This window comes from Cervus elaphus, chromosome 5 (assembly GCF_910594005.1).
Source record: "Cervus elaphus chromosome 5, mCerEla1.1, whole genome shotgun sequence".
Lineage (NCBI taxonomy): Eukaryota > Metazoa > Chordata > Mammalia > Artiodactyla > Cervidae > Cervus > Cervus elaphus.
In genome coordinates, this window is record NC_057819.1 from 41,484,663 (window position 1) to 41,508,361 (window position 23,699).

The window sequence follows — 23,699 nt, forward strand, 5'->3', positions numbered from 1 at the left end:
AAAATTGAAATGTATTTGTTTTTACTCTGGCATTATAAAAAAGTTCTATCTTCTCTATCTTGGTCAATGTTTGATATTATAGAACCTTAAAATATTTTTCACACTGGTACAGATTAGAAAATACTCTTTGATTGTCTTAACTTGCATTTCTGAAGGCCAGTGACACTGAGCATCTTTTTTTTATTGTCTCTTTGCATTTCCTTGTTTGCCTTTCCAATCTTTTAATGATTTTTTTCCATCTAGGTCACTGTATGTATGGGAATGTGCATGTGCATAAGATATATTTGTCTGAGTTCTATATGTATGAAGGATATAATTTGTGTACGATAATTTGTGTACAGTCAGAAGCACAAGCTTCTGATATCTTCTCTCAGTTTTTCTGTTTTCATTTCCTTTTTTCTTAAGAAAGGAAAAAATCTTTCACTTAAATAGAAATATTGTTTCCTTCAAAAATTCCTATTTCTGAAAATAAGTTGTTAGGATGAAAATAAGTTGGTTTTTTTTTTTTTCTTTTGGAGTTTTGTATAGTATAAAACTCAGTTACCTTGGAACTTCCTGAATTTTTAACAGTACAGTTTTAGCAAAGGATCTCATTATCTTTGTAGTATGTTATTTTACTTATTAGAATATCTTCTAATAAGATATTATTATAATTATTATATCAGAGGATGAGATGGTTGGATGGCGTCACTGACTCAGTGGACATGAGTTTGAGGAGACTCCCGGAGATAGTGATGGAAACCTGATGTGCTACAGTTCATAGGGTTGGAAAGAGTCAGACATGACTTAGCGACTGAACAACAACAACATAAAATGTCTTTTATGCCAGAAAGTTTGACACACTCCTATGTAATCTCTTCAGTTTCTATCTTTCTGAAGAATGACCAGTTACTAATAACTGGTTACAAAGTCGGGAGGGGTGGTTACCACATTTTTATAAGATAAGATGTTAATCATAGTTGCAAACTGGAATGTATAAAAATGTTCTTATTTTAAAAAAGGTTGGAGGCGTGAAAGAGAAAAGAGAGATGATCAAGATGAAGTTTCCAGTGTGAGAAGTGAGGGTGGTAATATCCGAGGCTCCTTTAGAGGCCGAGGAAGAGGCCGAGGACGAGGAAGAGGCCGGGGCAGAGGAAATCCTCGATGTAAGACATGATTTTTGTTTTGTTAAATTAGATGAATGATGAAAAATATACAAATCCTCTGTTTTTCCCACTATACCATACAGTGTTTCAACTGAGTTTTTGTCTGATAATAAAGATGGTTTTGTATTTGTTAGCCCTTGAGAAACTTCACTTTGAATTTTTCTTTATAGTAACTGTTCTTTGTTTTTTTTTTTTTTCAATCTGTGATCATTTTTCTTTCTTTACTACTTCAAGTGAACTTTGATTATTCATATGGTTATCAAGAACATGGTGAAAGGACTGATCAACCATTTCAAACAGAACTTAATACCAGTATGATGTATTACTATGATGATGGTACAGGCGTACAGGTGTATCCTGTGGAAGAAGCATTGCTTAAAGAGTATATTAAGCGCCAAATGTAAGTCATCAGAGATTGAACAGATGCGGTAGGAAAATCTGTTATAATGTCAAAGTTTAACATCATTGATAATGAATATAACACATTTTTCTAAGCTGTTTATTAGTAAAATTAGAGGATTTTAATAGTATTTTATATTTTATTTCTAGGAAATGTTAGTAAAGTATATAAAGTATTTTAAAAATTTTATATTGGTTCATGTTGTTGTTTATATGACTCCTTTCTCTACTGCGGTATTTCTCTGCTTACAAGGTTATTAGTGAAAAAAGCATAATGTGAATGATTAAATATAAGAATTTAAAAAGTGAAGTATTAGTTGCTCAGTCGTGTCTGACTCTATTGCCCACCAGGCTCCTCCGTCCATGGGCTTCTCCAGGCAAGAATATTAGAGTGGGTTGCTGTTAACTTTTCCGGGGGATCTTTCTAACCCAGGGATGGAACCTGGGTCTCCTGCATTGCAGACAGATTCTTAACTCTCTAAGCCACTGAGGCTCAGCCACTGAGGAAACGCGTGTATATATTTAAAATTGAGCAAGTGAAATTTAGCTAATTTGCAAATAAATGTTTATATTAAAATTTGCAGATGAACATAAATGGCAAAAAATGGTTGCTGTCTTCTGACTTTCTTCACAATTGGTTTCAGAATTCTGATTGTTTTTCAACTTTTAAGTTCTCTGTGACACATTAAAAGGAGACTACCTAATAATCTTTTTTAGTTTAGACTTTTTATAATAGTTGCTTTCTGAATATTGAAGTTGATGTTAGGAGAATATTGTTTGTTCTATTATGTTTAAGCAAGAAAAAAATAATAACCCTCTGTGTATTAGTATTGTGTAGGATGTTTTACATGTTTATATAGTGATTTGCATATGTGTATCTAATTTGTTAAAATTTTAACCTTTTTTTTTATTCTTATAAAGGGAAGGGAAAGGCGATTTTTGAAAGGATATAGCAGTTTTAAAATATCTACCTTTATTTTAAAAAAGAAAATGAACCTTGGCTCATTACTAGAAAATAATTTTTTCATCATCATCAGCAAGCCATCTTCCTTGGATGCCATCATGATGGATTTGATTGGCTTACAATATGAAGCAACTTGTTTATTTTTTTCTTGCTTCTTTTGTTACAGTTGATGAAAACACTGAAGAAAAGGGCCTTTTTATGGGCAGAAAGTGCCTGGCATGTGGCTATCAACTTCAAATTATTATTCCTTTTTGTTTCTTCATGTGTTTGTTTTGGTAACTCTTGCTACCAGGTCCCTTCTGAGACCTGACAGTGGACAGGCAACTCCATGTCAGGATAACTGGCCTTCTAATGTGCTCATACAGGTGAGGGAGGAGAACAGCTACTTCAGTGTTGACAAATTTCTGATCATGCAGTGTAGAATCCAGAGCTTCAAGGTAGGACATGATAATGTCCCCTAGGACAGTGAACAAAATGTCAGACACAGCACCGGGCATGGCTTCTTTTTTTGTCATTGTTTAGCTGCAGAGTTTTTGGCAGGTACTAGAGCACCAAGTTTAGAATGGCTGTTTACTGTTATCATTCTCTGATTAGTGCACATCTAGATTTGAGAAGTCATGCTTTTGACTTTGTGTCTTTAAGGTTTCGCATACATATACAGGCTTATTCATTCATTAGTGTTTAGATTTTTCTCTTTGAGAAGTTCCTGAAAAGCTTCTTGTACTTGTGGAATATTATGCTAAATATTTTTGAAGAGGCTTAATTGTATCATAGATGTTTGAGTCCTTAAAATAATATTAACTGAAAATGTGTATTAACTATGTGGATAGCCTCTTGGCATTCAGATATAAGTATGTTTGCAGCCCATTAAAAGTTTTAAAAAGTGTATACTATAAGTAATGGTGATTTATGAGTTTATTTAGGTACTGTGTTTTTCAGAGTACTAGATTAAAAAAAATTAATGGTTCAGAGAAGTTTTTAATCTAAGAACATTTTTAACTTATGGTTAAATCAGATATCTTAATGTCTGAAAATTTTCAAATTTAAAAATATGTATTATGTGCCCACCACATGCCAGGCACTGTGAAAAAGGCTTTTGAGGTGTAGCAAAAATCAGAATGTTCATTTCTTCAAGACTTAGATTTTTTTTCTTAATTTTCTTCAGTGTTTAAGAGAGTAAATGATTTACCTAGTGTTACTGAGATGTTAGTTGTATTTCACTGACCTAAGGGAGCTTTGTACTTTGATAGTTGGAAAATATCAGAGTAAAAAAACAACTTGGGTATTTACATTTCTAAAATGAGATTTTTTTTTTCCCACCCAGTGAAAGGTAGCTCAAAGCCAGCTTTCATTTATAGGTAATTATTTCTTCAAAATTAAGAATTTGACCTAAATACTTCAAGGGTATCTTTAGTCACCCAGTTGCCACCCTTTGAAAACTTGCTTTGTGATTGGGATATAGTGTAGGATTGTTAAACTGTAAGCCATATCATTTGATGTCATGTATTTCTTTTGTATTATTCTTTTCTATATTTCCCCTCTTTTATCCTCTTATTCTGTTTCTCTAGAATCTTGTCATTTTTTTTAAAATATGCAAGCTGTAATTTAAACAAGTGTTTCTGAAATGCCATCATTATATGTATTCTTCATATTATCTTTATATGTTGGAACTTGTTGATCCCACAGCTTGTTCATTTACACCTCCCTCTCTGCTTTCCTAGAGAGACAATTAAGGTGTGAAAGTTTGCTTCTATAGTTTTTCACCTATGTGTATACCTCATGGTGTTATAGATGTTCTTTATTTAGCTATATTCTGTTCACTTTTAATGTCTTTTATAGTTTTGCCTCTCAAAGGGGGGGTTGAGGGTCTTGAATCATTCAAATATAAAATTGAGTGTATGCATCTGTGTCCATGTATTCACTCAGCTTTTACTAAACATTGTGCTGTATGCTAGAGTTTGTACATATTAAACAATGTCATTACTGTACCAGCTTAGAAAACACAGCAAACTAATCTGCTCTGTAAACTTGATAAAAACTGCTTCTAATATACCATTATTTTCAGTGATGGGAAAAAGTTGGAAGGCAGTCTGTTGACATGTTTAACTTTGTTAGTGTTTAAATGAAGCAAGTTAATGTGACTTTGTCTTTTTTTATATAATTTATCTTTTTTATTGAAGGATAATTGCTTTACAGAATTGTGGTGTTTTCTGTCAAACCTCAACATGAATCAGTCATAGGTATACATATATCCCCTCCCTTTTGAACCTGTCTCCTGCTGCATCCCACCCCTCTGGATTGGTATAGAGCCCCAGTTTGAATTTCCTGAGCCATACAGCAAATTCCTGTTGGCTCTCTATTTTACCTATGGTTAATGTGGCTTTGAAATGAAATTTTCACTTAATTAACTCATTAGAAAGTTAATTATTGAACTGTTTTAAAGAATAACACTCTTTAATTGTTTATGCTTAGGTAAAGTTGATCTAAGTAGAAGTTAGTTTTTGGGAAGACAGTATTCTAAATTTCTTTGTACTTGTGTAAGAGAATTTACTATCAGTAGGGTTTTACAGCTGTTTATATTTATCCTATGCTACAGTAAATGTGTATAATGTTACAATAAATCAAAATAGTTTTATAGCAGTTGATATCTTAAGCAATAGACATTTTAATTTCCAGTTGAATAAATTGATGAAATTTATATTTACTTCTTTTTCTTTTCAGTGAGTATTACTTCAGTATAGAAAATTTGGAACGGGATTTCTTTCTTAGGAGAAAGATGGATGAGCAAGGTTTCTTGCCTATTTCCCTGATTGCTGGTTTCCACCGTGTTCAGGCTCTCACCACAAACCTTAATCTCATTTTGGAGGTAATTATTCATATACGGAACAATCTGTACTTTCAGTTATGCTGTGAACCTAAAACTGCTCTAAAACAAGTCTATTATAATTTTACGAAAAAAGCAAAAACATTCTTCCCTGGTAGCAGAGCTGAAAGAATTGGCCTGCAATGCAGGAGACCCTGGTTCAGTTCCTCGATTTGGAAGATCCCCTGGAGAAGGGGTAGGCTACCCACTCCAATATTCCTGGGCTTCTCCGGTGGCTCAGATGGTAAAGAATCCGCCTGGAATGCGGGAGACCTGGGTTCGATCCCTGGATTGGGATCCCCTGGAGGAGGGCATGGTAACCCACTCCAGTATTCTTGCTTGGAGAATCCCCATGGACAGAGGAACTATAGCCTTTTAGGGTTTCAGAGTCGGACACAACTGAGTGACTAAGCACAGCACAGTAACCTAAGACTTTTGAGACTGTATTTCAAGGCTTTTTTTTTGTCATTTTATAAAATCCAAATAAATGTCTAACCTTGGAAACCCCTCAAAGGATTACTAATGTTTCCACCTGTTTTAAACTTAATCCTTCTTGGATGGGTTGAACCCCAAAACAGACTTAAACATTCTTGGTTATTCTTGGTCCTTTAGTATTTAGGTTGCTGTAAAAGAGCTTGTATTCTCATCATTAAAATTTTGAGAAATTTTCTTGTATACCGAGGGCTAATTTAAAATAGTTATTCCAGTTGTGTTCTTAAAGCTTTTATTAAATCTCTTGTCTGTTTTGTTGTAGAAATGGTTTCAGCATTTTTGGTTTTCCCTTCCCTACATATATACATAATATTCGCCCTTTTTGCTATATAGTTTTCTGAATTTTGGCATTCTTACACACTGGTGCCACCTGTGTAGCCAATCTCTTTCCTCATACATAACCCCTTGGGAACCACTGATCTGATTTTTTTTTGTCCCTCTAGTTTTGCCTTTTCTAGACTATCATGTAAATAAATTATACATCATTAGTTTGTAGCTTTTTGTTTCTGATTTCTTTGACTTAGCATAGTGCTTTTGAGATTCATTCTTGTGGTTTCATGTATCAATAGTTTGTTCTTATTGTTGACTGGTGTTTCATAGTAAGGATGCACCACAGTTCACTTGTTGATAGACATATAGATTGTTTCTGGTTTTAGGAGATTATGAATAAAGCATAGATCTAAATATTGAGGATTGTGATTGCTGGAATGTGTGATAAGTGTATGTTTAACTATAGGAAGTTGCCAACCAATTGTCCAAAATGGATTTAACCATTTTTCATGCCACCATTTTGTATGAGAATTCCATTTGCTCCTTGGCCTCATCAGCACATGGTATTCTCAGCTTTTTGAATAATGGATAAGTTTGTTATTATGGTTTTACTTTGCATTTCCCTAGTGACTAATGATGTGGGGCATCTTTTTATGTGTTTATTTGCCATTGTTGTTGTTCATTGTTCAGTCACTAAATCATGTCTGACTCTTTGCGACCCCATGAACTGCAGCACACCAGGCTTCCCTTTCCTTCACTATCTCCTGGAGTTTGCTCAAACTTAAGTCAGTTGAGTCAGCGATGCCATCCAACGTCTGTTGCCCCTTTCTCCTCTTGGCCTGTGTTTCCCAGCATCAAGGTCTTTTCCAGTGAGTCAGCTTTTCACATGAGGTGGCCAAAATATTGAAGCTTCAGCATCAGTATCAGTATTTGCCATTGGTGTACCTTGTTGAAATATCTACTCAAATTGTTGCCCATTTTTATTGAGAATGTTTATTTTCTAAATAATTGAGTTGTTAGATTTTATTATTCTGGGTGTAAGTCCTTTAAGCATATTTTAGAGATACTTTTTTCCTGTCTTTGGCACATCTTTTAATTTTCTTAAGGCTGCTTTGAACACATGTGGTCCAGGTTTTAAAAACCAGCTTTGGGAAAGTTCAGGTTTTCAAAACACTATAAACTATTTTTAAAAGAACTTTAAAAATAAATAACTTTGTTATTTTTATGTGATTAATGATTCTTTGAACTTACTTCAAACAATGACATTATTGTATTTATTTATTTATAGATGCTATTTTTTATAGAAGCTGTTTCAGTAAAGTTTTTGTATACTTTAATTTTAAGAAAACTTAGGTTTTTCTTTCTTGCACAGTTTATTCTTGGAGGAAAGTATTATGATTATGTTCATAGTAGAATGAGCTTATTAACCACTAACATTGCCTAAGCTATAGCAAAGATCTATATTGTGCAATGCACTATATATATATAGTGCTGTGCAGGAGTCACATGAGACACGGGTTTGATCCCTGAGTCGGGAGGATTCCCCTGGAGAAAGAAATGGCAACCCACCCCACTTCTTGCCTGGAAAATTCCATGGACAGAGGAGCCTGGCAGGGCTACAGTCTGTGAGGTCGCAAAGAGTCAGACGCGACTGAGCATGCTCAGATCTCTAAAGCAAGCTCTAGCTCCGCTGTCGTTTTCAATGATGTTATCAATTTGTTCTGGTCTCCGTACCTCTGTAAGAATCTGGTTGTAATTCACTGCATCCTTTTTTTGGTCTGTTCATATTCCCATTAAGTCCTTAATTTTTATATCACTGATTGTCTACTTCTATTATAAAACAGCGGTAGGGAAGGGATATTTTAAAAAGAATTTTTGCATTACTATTATGGTTAGCATTATTAATACATAGTGGCTGATTTACAGTAAGAAATAAAACTTTTGAAACAGAAACACATAAGCATAGTGATTTAGAACAGCATAGGTCTGTATTCACTTAACATTTATTATGTACCTGCCACTTATTACAGTAGGAAAGATGTCTTTTTTTGTCCTTTAGGAAGGTAGGGCTTCATTAGGCTTTGCAGTGTAAACATACTGATTTAGAGCATGGACTTGAGGACCTGCATACATATCCTCATAGCTCTGGACTTCAAGCACTTCAGGTAGTGTTTTGAGACTTCTGTAAAGTGTAAATTGTTACAATACATACTTCATGGGGTTGTTAAGGGCATGAAATGTGTAATGACAGTGTCTGGCATACATCTTAAGCTCTAAATAAAAATTTGCTGTTACTTTTATATTCTTCTATTTATTACTCCTTTTAATCAGCTTTTTCCAATATGTATTTGAATATGCTCAAGTGTTACAACTTTCTTGAAAACGCTATCAAAGGAAGCAAAATATACTTTAGTTATTTCCCATATCTACCTTGATGAAAGTGAAAGAGGAGAGTGAAAAACTTGGCTTAAAGCTCAACATTCAGAAAAGTAAGATCGTGGCATCTGGTCCCATCACTTCATGGGAAATAGATGGGGAAACAGTGGAAACAGTGTCAGGCTTTATTTTTGGGGGCTCCAAAATCACTGCAGATGGTGACTGCAGCCATGAAATTAAAAGACGCTTACTCCTTGGGAGGAAAGTTATGACCAACCTAGATAGCATATTAAAAAGCAGAGACATTATTTTGCCAACAAAGGTTTGTCTAGTCAAGGCTATGGTTTTTCCAGTGGTCATGTATGGATGTGAGAGCTGGACTGTGAAGAAAGCCAAGCACTGAAGAATTGATGCTTTTGAACTGTGGTGTTGGAGAAGACTCTTAAGAGTCCCTTGGACTGTAAGGAGATCCAACCAGTCCATCCTAAAGGAGATCATTCCTGGGTGTTCATTGGAAGGACTGATGCTGAAGCTGAAACTCCAATACTTTGGCCACCTCATGCGAAGAGCTGATTCATTGGAAAAGACCCTGATGCTAGGAGGGATTGGGCGCAGGAGGAGAAGGGGATGACAGAGGATGAGATGGCTGGATGGCATCACTGACTCAATGGACATGAGTTTGAGTAAACTCCGGGAGTTGGTGATGGACAGGGAAGCCTGGCGTACTGCAATTGATGGGGTCGCAATGAGTCAGACATGACTGAGCGACTGAACTGAACTGAACTGAACCTTGGTTAAGAATGTCTACATAGCCACACTTACTGAATCTGTTTCCTCCTTTCCCATTCATTTTCACCATACTGAATCCTTTTTCTCTTTTTTTTTTTTACTTATTTACATATATATATATATATTGTATTTTGATTGCTTTTCAGCATTGTCACTTAATAGTTATCATATAATATTGTCTATAGTCATTGTTCTGTGTGCATTATATCTCTCTCTTATTTACTGCTGCTTATAAGTGAGTAGTAGTAAACAACATCAATCTCATCCCCTCCTCCATCTCCTGGTAAGCATTTTATTGTTTGTTTTTTTTTTTTAAACAAGTTTCACTTTTTTAGATTCCATATATAAGTGATATCATACAGAACTTGTGTGTGTCTTTCTCTGCCTTTTTTATCTCACTTACCATAATGTGTTCAAAATTAATCCATGTTGTCAGAAACATCAGGATATTCTCCTTTCTCATGATTGAGTAGTATTCTATTGTGTATATATATCACATGTTTTTTAGCCATTCATTTTTAGAGGTCATTTACGTTGTCTCCATATGATGGCTACTGTGAATAATGCTGCAATACATGTGGGAATGCATGTATCTCTTTGAATATTTTTCATTTTCTTTGGATATATACCTAGAAGTGAGTGGAGTTGCTGGATCATGTGATTGATCCAGCTTATTGCATGCTTGACAGTTGCTCCAAAACTGAGCTATCTGTGTCTTCCTCTTTTGTTAGGTTTAATTGATTCTGGCTCTGCATCTAGTCAGTTGTATTCAAGTTATTTAACTTTTTGCATGCTAAAGTTTTCTCATTGTTAAAATACAACAAATAAGTGCTTAAGCTATCATAGAGTATGTGGACTTAGAAGAGTAATTAATATAATAATCATAAAGTCCTTAGAACTGTGCTTGATACTCTCATCTCAAACCTTGTTGCCCAAATTGGTTGACCTGTGGTTCCAGAAAACGTGTGCTGCTCTTTTCTTACTTCTGTGTGTTTGCACAGGCTAGTCTTCCTCTTAGTACCAGTCATAAGACCTGGACCTAGGGATATAACATCTATATGTTTCAGCATTGCTGGTTGCTCATAATAATAGGACCAAGTACAGAAAAAAAGGACCAAGTACAGAAAAAACCTCAGAGACTCAGAAGTAACTGACTCATTGTTTCAGAGCTCAAGATAACAAGATTTGGTTTTAGTAAAAATATGTCTCGTTTTGTCTAGGTCTTTTCCTTAATTTCTGTATGCTATAAATCTTTTAAGGCCTGAATCACAGTTTTTCTCCTTTCTGTTTTCTTTATTTTCTTGAATTTTTTTTCCTCCAGTGGAGAATCCCCGTGATTCAAGATTCAAGGGGTATATAGTAAAAAATTTCCTTCTCATCGTTCACTAACAGTGAACTACTTAAACCTTCCTTGGTGTGGCAAGTAGTGTTACTCCTTTTTATGTATTTTTCCTGAGATCGTGCATCTTTTACTACATAATAGTATTTTGTTCCTTTAATAAAAACAGCATATATTGGAATATCATTCCATATAAAGAACTTTTAATTTTTTCTTGGAATTTTTTCTTTAAATTGTGACATAGCTTAAACACTGTATATAAGAAATTATAAGATTAAGGATGACTTCTTTTCCCCTATGCATGTACTCATGTTAAGTACTACGTTTAAGGAAGACTGACTTCCCTGATAGCTCAGTTGGGTAAAGAATCTGCCTGCAATGCAGGAGACCCTGGTTCGATTCCTGGGTTAGGAAGATCTGCTGGAGAAGGGATAGGCTACCCACTCCAGTATTCTTGGGCTTCCCTTGTGGCTTAGCTGATAAAGAATATGCCTGCAATGCAGGAGGCCAAAGTATTGAGCCAATTGAAACTATTGCCATTCAGAGTGTTTGTCTTCACATCCCAGTGAACACCATTGGTAGTCTTTTTTTCAAAGTATTTTGAAGAACTAAACCCATAGGGAAGTGTTAAGGAGTTGTTTCTCTTTCTTTTTTAAGTTCAGGTATAATAAGTAACATGCTGTAAACTGCCAGGGATCTTAGGGGTTCAGTTTGATTTTTGAAAATTGAATAAGCCTGCCCCAAACAACATATATCAATAGTTCATTACTCTAAAAACCTCCACAGTGGCCTTTTCCAATCAGTTCCCCGTCCTCTTGTCCTTTGCCCTGCCTAATCAAACCACTTTTGTGATTTCTGTTACTGTAGATTTGTCTGTTATTTATGTTTGTATAGATGGAATTTTTCTGTCTCCTCGCTCTTTCATTTGTAGTGTTTTTTTAATTTTGTTCAAGTATAGTTGATTACAGTGTATTTCTGCTGTACAGCAAAGTGATTCAGCTATACCTATGTATATATCTTTTTCATGTTCTTTTCCATTATGGTTTATGACAGGACATTGAGCATAGTTCCTTGTGTTATACAATAGGACCTTATTGTTTATCCATATATCTCTATATAATAGTTTGTATCTGCTGATCCCAAACTCCTACTTCATCCCTCCTCCAACCCTGTCCCCATTGGCAACCACAAGTCTGTTCTCTGTGAAGACAAGGGATATTTTATGAAACTTTTGTTATATATGTACATACAGAGTTGCATTTGGATGTATATCTCTGTGAGGTTCCAACATAAGATGTATTTTTAAAAGTCAAATCAAACTTTGAGACACTGAGGATCACTTCAGGAGGTGAAATACTAGGATTTGAAAGGGAACACCTTAAAGGGGAGGCTGAGTATCAGGCAGAGTAGAACACTGCCCTCTGGTGGATGGAAAAAGGCAGCACCAGACCTCAGAACTAAGATCATGGCATCTGGTCCCATCTTTTTATGGCAAATAGATGGGGAAACATTGGAAACAGTGACAGACTATTTTGGGGGGCTCCAAAATCACTGCAGATGGTGACTGTAGCCATGAAATTAAAAGACGCTTGGTCCTTGGAAGAAAAGTTATGACAAACCTAGACAACATCTTAAAAAGCAGAGACATTGCTTTGCCAACAAAGGTCTGTCTAGTCAAAGCTATGGTTTTTCCAGTAGTCATGTATGGATGTGAGAGTTGGACTATAAAGAAAGCTGAATGCCAAAGAATTGATGCTTTTGAACTGTGGTGTTGGAGAAGATTCTTGGGAGTCCCTTGGACTGCAAGGAGATCCAACCAGTCCATCCTAAAGGAAATCAGTCCGTAATATTCGTTGGAAGGACTGATGCCGAAGCTGAAACTCCAATACTTTGGCCACCTGATGCAAAGAACTGACTCATTTGAAAAGACCCTGATGCTGGGAAGGATTGAAGGAGGGAGGAGAAGGGGATGACAGAGGATGAGTTGGTTGGATGGCATCACTGACTCAATGGACATGAGTTTGAGTAAACTCTGGGGGTTGGTGATGGACAGGGAAACCTGGTGTGCTGCAGTCCATGGGGTCTCAGAGTCGGACATGACTGAGTGACTGAACTGAGAACCTCAGGCATCAACAGGATCTGGGGTAAAGTTGTTTAGTTGCTAAGTCATATGCAATTCTTTATGTGACCCCCATGGACTGTAGCCTGACCAGGCTCCTCTGTCCATGGGATTTCCCAGGCAAGAGTACTGGAGTAGGTTGTCATTTCCTTCTACATCATTTATAGTTTTTATTTTTTTTCATTTATAGTTTTTAGAATTCATCCATGTTGTTGCAAGATCTGGATGCTGGGTCCACTGCTTTGCTACCAGGGTGTCATTGCCTCCAGATGGTTCAGTGGACAAAACTAGGAAAATATATTTGAAAAAACAAACAAAAAAAAACAAAAAACCCATGCATGTATCACTAATTCAAAAGCCTCATTGGGACTTCCCTGGCAGTCCAGTTAAGATTCTGTGCTCCTAATGCAGGGGGCCTGAGTTCGATCCCTGGTCGGGAACTAAGATCTCACATCCTGCAAGCCGCCTGGTACAGCCAAAGATTAATAGTAATAAGATAAAATGCAAGGATGAGTGAGAAAAAAGAAATAATAAAAAAAAGCTTCTTCTTTATTTCCTTCATTCCATATTTCAGACTCTCTTCTCTTTCAGTGATTATCCTGATTCCCATCAAGAGTTTGTTTTTAAATAATTTTAATACTTACTTTATTAATGTCCCATATAACTTGAGAAGTAAGCATGATGCTAATATTAAGGTGTGCAAATGTAAGATACTTAAAGTAATAAACATAATGTGTTCTCCAACTAAAATACAGTGAGTTTTAAATCTTTAACACTTTGATGTTGAGTTTTTATACTTGTCTTTTTTCCTTGTCTCTGAAGGTGAGTACCCTTGAATTTCAGTTAAGATTCAAATCAGTAAGACTCTGATTTTTATTTGGAAGAAATTATGTTCTCATTTTATTTTGCCCTTAAATCATACCATGTTTGTTTATTTTGAAGTTTATTTTTGAGAGCCAGCATATCCTAGGGGCTGAGAGTTGTCATGGGGGACAGATAATAGTTTGACCTGGTATTACCTCATACTAAATCTATGACCTTTATCAAGTTACCCTACTTTATTTCTTTGAGCCTCAATTTCTTATCTATGAATCCCACCTTAAATTTACAAGGTGTTATGAGTAATCTCTTCATGTGTGTGTTTATTGTTCAATAATGGTGAGATTTATTACAGTAATTAGATATATTGCCTAAATTTTACTTGGTGATATTAAGGAAAATAAAAGAAAATATTAATAGGAAAGGAAAAAATTGACAATAAAAATTATAGTTGAACTTAGTTGAAAATACTCCTTAATTGAAAAATTTTCTCAATAAGAATAATCTGCTACATGCTAAATCAGGGTATTTCATACTTTGCAGGGACAAATGATTTTAACATTTGTTCTGTTCATGGATTTTTTGTTGTTGTTCATGGATATTTTTAAAAACATGATACTATATGCTGATTTCAGACTTAAATTAGAAATACAGGGTGTACAATTAACTTTTTTGAATGAAATTTCTTTAATAATTAAAAATACCTATTTATAGGCACTGAAAGATAGCACAGAAGTGGAAATCGTGGATGAGAAAATGAGAAAAAAGATAGAACCAGAAAAATGGCCGATTCCGGGCCCTCCTCCACGGAGTGTGCCACAAACAGACTTCTCTCAACTGATTGATTGCCCAGAGTTTGTACCAGGGCAAGCCTTTGGTTCACATACAGGTAACAGCTTTTCTTCTAGAGCAAGCAACATTAACATTGGGATTTTTACTCCAATTTACCTATCTTTGTAAAAGTTTATTTAGACTCAGTAGAAAATTAAAGATAATGTTTTGATGCTTTATATTTTATTCATAATGTCTCCCACAGAAAGCTATAAGTTAAATAGGGATTTAGGAATTATGGGAAGTGCTCTCTTCTATTTATTCTTATTTGTATACTTTGTCATGTTTGGAGTTTTTTTTACCTATCTTAATTTTACTAAATGGTTATAGATGTATTCTGCCTGTTTTCCCCTTGTAAGATTGGAGTAGTCTGAAAGTCTTACACTCAAGAGTGGGGATAGCCTTCCTTTAATTTTTTTCCAATGTGCTTCAACTTTGTCTTGAAATCATAAGATGACCTATATTCTAAAGCAGAATTGGGGATCTCTTATGAAGTTATTATAATTATATGTTAAAGAGTTGGTGGTATTTAGAATTTCCCGAAATTGCTTTAAAATTAAGAATTTTTTCCTGGATCATTTTTAAGACATTCCCTCTTGGGAAAAAAATATGTGTGCTTAAACTTTTTTCAGTCAGGGTGATGATCTACTGATGCTCTTGGATGTCATTTCATCGGAATATGCAGAGGAATAGGTGACTCACTGAAATATCATTATAAATGTTGGAACAAATCCTGCTGCAGAAATGAAAGCGACCAGACTTCTCTGCAAGACTGTCTACTTCCACTCCTTGTGGAGGAGGTTGGGCCAACACTACAATGGAGATAAACACCTTTGTGATGATGATGAAAGACAGACCCAAGAACTGCTGTTGTTTTTATAGGAGCTGCCCACTTGTTTGTAATTAGCCTGGGCTGCATGTGCAACTTTTATTCACGGTGGGAAAGTTAATTATCATTCTGGAAATATTGCAAGATTCTGTCTTTTCCTTCCAGACTTCTGTACTTGTGTCCAGATCAATAAAGCAGAAATAGGCTTGAGTGGAATTTCCCAGTTTGTTAGATCTTTTGCTGTTTTCAGTATAGTGTGCTTTGTATAACTCACCTGTTGTCATAATATTTCACATGGACTATGAAATTAATGTGGACTATTAAGGATAAGAAATCTTAAGAAATGAACAAGTGAATTTTTTTTTTACTCTTTAAAATCTATTTTTGATATACCATTATAGAAACCTGCCATCAATAAAGCACTGATGGACAGTCTCACAGGTATTTTTATTGAGCATTTCTTTGATTGTTAGCCCTCTGTGCCTCTCTGCCTAGAAAGCAATTTGGGCAGGTGTTTTAAAAGTTTGAGAACTTCAAGTGACTTTTTTTTAGGTTTTTAAAAAAAATATATGATGTTTGATTGTATAAGTTAGATTAATTTATTGTATAAACTTGGGGTCCAAGATGATATATTTAACCTTATGAACAGGCATTAGGTCGGTTGTAAAATAGAAACAGGGTAGGTAAGATAGTCAAGTTGGTGATGCCTGTCCGTTAATCATTTATGCATTATTAATAAAATTACAAGAATAAAATCAATGTACATTTTTGTGTTTCTTTAAATATATACTCATTTACATGCACATACGTATTGTATGAATCAAGTCAATCTGTATAGTTACCCAAAGCTATGATTCAAGGTGGATAAAGATGTCATGAAATAGATATCATGAAATATATATGGTAATTTATCTCTGAAAAGTCATGTTTTCAATTTTCAATTAGGAACAAAATCTTTCTAGGTTCTCAGAAATTAGAACCTATTAAGTGTCTCAAAGTATGTGTCTAATTAATTTTTTGGGGACCACATTCCTTGGCTTGTTGAGATCTTAGTTCCCCAACCAGGAATTGAATCTGTGAATGGGAGTGCAGAGTCTGCACAGCCAATGAGTTCCTATAAACAAGTTTAAAGTCAAATAATCCAAGTCATACTCAAACTCATTTGATCTTAGAAGATTAGGGTTTTACTATTACTATTAAATGGGCTTCCCAAGTAAGGACATGGCAGTCCACTCCATTACTTTTGCCTGGAGAATCCCATGGACAGAGGAGTCTGGTAGGCTACAGTCCATAGGGTCACACAGAGTCAGACACAACTGAAGTGACTTAGCACACACACATTATTATTAAAATTTGCACACACATAGTTTGAAGCCTTTTTTTTGTAAAAGATGTAGAAAATCATACAGAACATGTGTTTAGCTTATGTAGTGAACACGCTTTAGAAACTATGAAAGACTTAAAGACTTAAAGTTTTCTTAACCAAATTCTTTGATATTTTAATGTCGTTTAACTTATAAGCACATGTGTTGTGAATATTGTGAAACATATAACTTCATAGCAAAAACATTACTCAAGCTTAAAGAGCATTTAGAGATGATTAAATAAAAATAGGTTTTTACATGTTTTCTTCAATTTCTGTGTTAAAAATAGTAGATACTGATTTCTCTGCCTTGTGCCAGATACTGTTCTAATATATACATGAACTCTGCATACTAATTTAGTTAATTCTCCCAGTTACTAGAGTGCTGGTTCTTAATCTACTTTTGAAACTTAATTCACTGCATGAATAGAAACAATTCATGGCACCAGTAATAGAATTCTCTGAAGTTAATGTTTTTCCCATTTTGTACAACTTTTAATGTTAATACTAACAATCCAAATCTTTTTACTCATACTAATTTTTTGGATCAATTAATTTGTACCATTAAGTTGTAGAGCAGCAGTGTCCAATAGAAATACTTAGTTTGCCACACATGTAACCCTAATAATTTTAATAGCATCAAAATCTGTAAAACATGAAATTAATATATCCAAATGTTAGAACATTAAAAATTATGGACCAATGTTATTTTTGTGCCAAGTCTTTGAAATCTGCTGCATATTTTATAGTTATATCCTGAGCACATTTCAGGAGTAGCCACAGCCAAGTTTTTCTATGTAATATTCTGCTTTGTGATATTTTCAAGGAGTTGGCTTTGAGGAGTAAATAATGCTTAGAAAAAAAAAAATTTAAGTTGCTCAGTCATGTCCAACTCTTTGCGACCCCAAGGACTATAGCCTACCAGGCTCCTCTGTTCATGGGATTTTCCCGGCAAGAGTACTGGAGTGGGTTTACAGTATAAATTTGCTTCTGAAACAAGTTTTTTCCAAAGCAAGTGCATAATGCATTATAACTTCATATTTCACTTTTGAAAAACAATTTTTTATAAAGGAAATTATGATTTGTATTTTATAAAGTATATAATTACTTTCATTAAAATTGTGGAGAAAGGCATTTTAAATTCCAGCAGAATTGTAAAATATTCTAACTAAATATTATTTCCAGTGCAGTACACTTTAATGATGTGACACATCATGCTTTTTACAGTATTCAGTTTATTGCATTTAAGTAAACCTTATTAGGAAAAGGAGAAAAGTATTGGCTGCCTTAGTATAGATCCTAGTAGAACCAATGACATTTTATTTGCTTAGTAACATTTTTTTAAGATTCTTTAACTTCATTGCAGTTAATGAACCTAAGATTTCACAGAGAATTGACTGAAATAAATGTGTTGTCATAATTAGTAAATGAGTGGCATTGATGTTCTTGACAGGTTTGAATGAATGTGTCTCTAGGGGTTTTTAACATTGCTGCTGTTATTCATTGGCTTTATTCTACATCTTACAGAGCCCTTTGGTTTTGAACATCATTGAAAGGTTATAATTGAGATTGATTTATCATGTTTTTGTGAAGAAATAAATACCAAGCCCAAGTAAAGAAAAAATGTGTTTTATAAGTAAGTAAACCATTATTTTAACTATAGAACTAACTTAAAATTTTAGAGTCTGCCCCAAATTCTCCAAGAATTGGAAGTCCACTGACCCCAAAGAAAAACGCAGAAACAAGTAATCTTCAAGGAATGTCTAGAGGTTTATCTACCAGTTTGCCCAACTTGGATTCAGAACCTTGGATAGAAGTAAAAAAGAGACATCATCCATCCCCAGTGAAACTGAAGGTAAGTTGTTATGACCCAAGTGAAGTTTGTATTCTATATCCTGAGTGGCTTGTAAGGTCACTGTTTTTGAGGTACATATATAAAATTTGGTAAAGTTTAAAACAGTGGTAAAATTTGGAAACATTGTCCTTCAGTAAAAACTTACAGTTTACTAAGTAGTTGAAAATAATTATATTGTATCAATTTTAAAAAATTATCTTATTTCTGAGTATGATTTTAATCTTTTTACTTGAAATTTGTTTGAATACATTTCAGTTTTTTTAAAGATGACAAAAGTTTTCTAAATTTTGAATTTATAATTTTGCCACATTATATGTACCTTCTTAATTGTAGAATTATTTTACATATAATTATTTGTAAAGAATACATGTCTGGTTTGTTTATGTTTTGCTGATTTTACAGTAAGAAAGGAGAAGAATAAATTTCTTGGAGGCACGCAAGGAAGTGAGATGATGGTAGTTAGGGAACAATACGAGAGTTTCTTGCAATTGAACTGCTGTATTGTTGGCTGATGGTTGGATTCATGAACTTGAAATGTGATAAAAAATGGCTCTGATATAAGCTACAAACACAAATGAGTACAAGTAAAATGGAAATCCTAGTGAGGTTGATAGGTAACATCAATGTTTCTGTTGTGGTAGTCTGCTATAGTTTTACAGTATGTTAACTTTGGGAGAAAGTGGGTAAAAAGTGCACGAGATGTCTGTTTTCTTCTTTTCTTTTTGGCTGCACTGTGTGGCATGTGGAATTTTAGTTCCTCGACCATGGATCAAACCCACAACCCATGCATTGGAAGTGCTGGACTACCAGGGAAGTCCTCAAGATTTCTATTTCTTATAACTATGTGTGAATGTACAATTAACTCAAAGTAAAAAAGCTTACTGAAAATAAACTTGGTAATAGTACCAGTAAAATAATTCAAATATTCAAAGTAAGCTCTAAAAGGAACAGGTCACAAAAAATAACGGACCCAAATGTAGGAAGGCTGAAGAAGGCTATCATTAATATTAAAGATTACTATGGTAGGGCTCTTTATTCCTAAGATTAAAGCGTGAAGAAAGAAAGCATGAAGGACTTAAGGGTGTTTCTTCATTGGAGGAATGGAAAGGATGTTGATATTTCACCTCAGCATAGGATGTTTTGCAATGTCTGGAGACAGTTTTTGGTTGTTAAATCTGAAAGTGCTACTGAATCTTATGAGAGTGAAGGCCAGGGATGCTATTCACCATCCTATAGTGCAGAGGACACCTCCACCTCCACCACACATCCTAAAGAATTATCAAACCCAACATGTCATTAATGCTGAGTTTAAAGCCCTGATCCAAGATAACTTTGTACTTAGTTATTTGCCATTTTTAAAAAAAATTGGAATACATTTAATTTACAATGTTGTGTTAGCTTCAAGAGTACAGCAGAGTGGTTCAGTTTTTATATATATATGCACATATATATATATCCATTTTCAGATTTTTTTTCCCATTATAGGTTCTTACAAGATACTGAATGTAGTTTCCTCTGCTATGCAGTAGGACCTTGTTGTTTATCTATTTTATATGTGTGTGTACATGTGCTTGCTTAGTCCCATGGAATTTTACAGGCAAGAATAATGCCTACTCCATGGAGGAGATCTTTCCAACCCAGGGGTTGAACCTGCATTTCTTGTTCCTCCTGCATTGGCAGGCAAATTCTTTACCACTGTGCCACCTACAGGATTGTGTATGTTGATACCCAAATTCTAATTTATCCTACCCCAACCCCCACTGTCCCCTGTGGTAACCATACATTTTTTATGTCTGTTAGTCTTTTCTGTCTTGAAAAGATAGCTTTTAAATTAGCAATGGTGTTTAAACTCAGCATACTTAAGGTTTTCTTCCTTGGGTTATTTTAAAAGCCTAATGCAGCTTCTCAAAATAAGATTTTTTTAATTAATTCATTTTAATTGGAGGCTAATTACTTTACAACATTGTGGTGGTTTTTGCCATACATTGACATAAGTCAGCCATGGGTGTACATGTGTCCCCTCATCCTAAACCCCCCTCCAACCTCCCTCCCCATCCCATCCCTCTGGGTCGTCCCAGTGCACCAGCTTTGAGTGCCCTGTTTCATGCATTGAACTTGGACTGGAGATCTATTTCACATATGGTAGTATACATATTTCAATGCTATTCTCTCAAATCATCCCACCCTCAGCTTCTCCCACAGAGTCCAAAGTCTATTCTTTATATCTGTGTCTCTTTTGCTGTCTTGCACATAGGGTTGTCGTTACCATCATTCTAAATCCCATATACTTGCATTAATATACTGGTGTTTTTCTTTCTGACTTACTTCACTCTGTATTATAGGCTCCAGTTTCATCTACCTCATCAGAACTGATTCAAATGTGTTCTTTTTAATAACTGAGTAATATCCCATTGTGTATATGTACACAACTTTCTTTTCCATTCGCCTGCCAATGGACATCTAGGTTCCTTCCATGTCCTAGCTATTATAAACAGCGCTGCAATGAACATTGGGGTACACGTGTCTCTTTTAATTCTCTTTGGTGTGTGTGCCCAGCAGTGGGATTGCTGGGTTGTATGGCAGTTCTATTTCTAGTTTTTTAAGGAATCTCCACACTGTTCTCCATAGTGGCTATACTAGTTTGCATTCCCACCAACAGTGTAAGAGGGTTCCCTTTTCTCCACACCCTTTCCAGCATTTATTGTTGGTAGACTTTTTGATGGCAGCCATTCTGACTGGCGTGAGATGGTACCTCATTGTGGTTTTGATTTGCATTTCTCAAATAATGAGTGATGTCGAGCATCTTCTCATGTGTTAGCCATCTGTATGTCTTCTTTGGAGAAATGTCTGTTTAGTTCTTTGGCCCACTTTTTGACTGGGTCATATATTTTTCTGGTATTGAGCTGCATGAGCTGCTTGTATATTTTTGAGATTAATTCTTTCTTTGTTAGTTGTTTTGTTTGCTATTATTTTCTCCCATTCTGAAAGCTTTCTTTTTCACCTTGCTTATAGTTTCCTTTGTTGTGCAAAAGCTTTTAAGTTTAATTAGGTCCCATTTGTTTATTTTTGTTTTTATTTATATTACTCTGGGAGGTGCATCATAGAGGATCTTGCTGTGATTTATGTCTGTATGTGTTCTGCCTATTTTTTCCTCTAGGAGTTTTATAGTTTCTGGTCTTATATTTAGATCTTTAATCCATTTTGAGTTTATTTTTGTGTATGGTGTTAGAAAGTGTTGTAGTTTCATTCTTTTACAGGTAGTTGACCAGTTTTCCCAGCACCACTTGTTAAAGAGATTGTCTTTTCTCCATTGTATATCAAAAAGAGATTTTCTAAAGATCCTAATTAATTTCTGTATTTGTCATGGTGAACCTGGATAACTTGGGAGGATCAATCCCTGGACTCATTGACAAAAATTTGTACCATATTTCATTTATTCTAAGATCTACATTTTTTCCTCTACATTAAAAAAATTCTTTAACCCCTACTTTTTTTGTCTCTTACTCATAAATTATTAAAAAATTTATATGTAAAATATAAGTTTGTATATAACTGATATCAAATAACAAAAGACTCTCTCCTTGCTTTATCATTATTCACAGTTTGATGTTTTTCTAAGACTTTTTTCATGTTTTTGCAAATGTGAATAATAGGATATGTACTTTTTGTTTTTAATTATATTCACAGAGTTTTAAAACTTACTTTTTTAAAAAAGTAAAAACTTCTGTTTACTAGAATGTTAGCTCCATCAGGGCAGAATTGTTGTTACATTAATTGTTATAATCTCCTACCTAGAACAGTACCCAGTTCACAGTGAGGACCCAGATAATTATTGACCAAATGAATGAGTATAGATTCACATGAATAGGAATTTTGGAGAGAATAATTGTCTTATTCTAGGGATAGGTGAATTAGCATTTACTGAAGGATAAGGATTGATCAGAGCATGGCATTGGAAGATGAGAACATTGAAAAATCTATTTCTTTGTGTTGAGAGTTTGAAAATCTAGATTAAGTTAGACTTTAGAGGATCTAGAATCTACAAATTTGGACTTTATATATGTTACCCAACATTAAGCTATTTTACATTTTTCACGAGGGTGGAAATTCAACAATTCGGTGAGTGTTAGTGAATTTAACATGAAATTTTGAGGTAAAAGGATTGAGGATAGGGAGGACTGAATCTGGAAGTCTGAAGACCTTATTTTTTCTGGGAATACCTCTGAAGTCCGGTGGTTAGGGCTCTGCTCTTTCACTGCTGGGGGCTTGGGTTTGAACCCTGGTCTGGCAACTAGGATCCCACATGATGTGCTTACAAGACGACCTTGGTTATTCTAGTTCATACTAATAGACCAATTTTGAAATTGTGGACCAACAATGTCACATTTATAGGCCTTTTCTTCCCTAATCCATAAAATAAGTTGGTATGCTGTAATGAATGTGCTAAGGACCATGCTAATTTTAGAGGAGTTTTTATATAATCTTTCTTTTATTCAGTTTTGTGGGTTTTTTTACTCTTGAACTTAGTATTTAGCAATTGCTTACTCTTTATTGGGCCAGAACAATACTGGCATGATTTTCTTTTCCCATTTGACTGTTAATGCAGTTATTGAACAGTCTTGATATTACTTACATTAACATTGTTACACAACATTCATTATAAAAGTGATAATAATGTTTTTATATAAACTACCAATTCCTTCCTGTAGGAACCACCATCTCTTCCTGAAGAGGCATCAAATCAACTCTATCTTCCAGATGAACAAGAACAAGAAGAACTTGATTTTTTCTTTGATGAAGAGATGGAACAAATAGAAGGTCAAAAAAACACATTTACTGATTGGTCTGATAATGATTCGGATTATGAAATTGATGATCAAGATTTAAATAAGATTTTGATTGTAACTCAGACACCTCCTTACATGAGAAAACATCCTGGAGGAGATCGAACAGGCAACCACATGTCTCAAGCAAAAATTACATCTGAACTTGCTAAAGTTATCAACGATGGTTTATATTATTATGAGCAGGATCTGTGGATGGAGGAAGATGAAAACAAACACACAGCCATAAAGGTAATTGTTTATGGCCAACATCTTTCTATTGATACTTTGTTTTGACTGCATGTTGCTGCTTAGGTTTTCCTAAACTTGAGACCTTATTTTATGAAATTTTGAGTATAAATAAATTATATTTAATTTGAAAAATTCCTAGAAATACACATGATATTTACAACCTGAAAAAGA

General features: G+C 34.6%; 1 protein-coding gene across 8 annotated transcripts in view; it reads left to right on the forward strand.

Annotated features, from left to right (window-relative positions):
* Positions 1-23,699, forward strand: part of LARP1B (La ribonucleoprotein 1B) — a 129,549-nt gene that overhangs the window by 16,815 nt on the left and 89,035 nt on the right. For 7 of the 8 annotated variants that reach the window (XR_006341116.1, XM_043902391.1, XM_043902389.1 and 4 more), the window contains exons 6-11: positions 1,002-1,145; positions 1,380-1,545; positions 5,230-5,374; positions 14,290-14,464; positions 18,281-18,453; positions 23,163-23,528. Coding sequence is in view for 7 of the 8 variants with exons in the window: in XM_043902391.1 (XP_043758326.1) it covers positions 1,002-1,145; positions 1,380-1,545; positions 5,230-5,374; positions 14,290-14,464; positions 18,281-18,453; positions 23,163-23,528 (1,169 nt within the window). In the remaining variant the exon portion in view is untranslated. Of the gene's footprint in view, positions 1-1,001; positions 1,146-1,379; positions 1,546-5,229; positions 5,375-14,289; positions 14,465-15,038; positions 15,995-18,280; positions 18,454-23,162; positions 23,529-23,699 lie in introns of those variants that run through there. The other variant, XM_043902395.1, reaches the window with a different exon arrangement.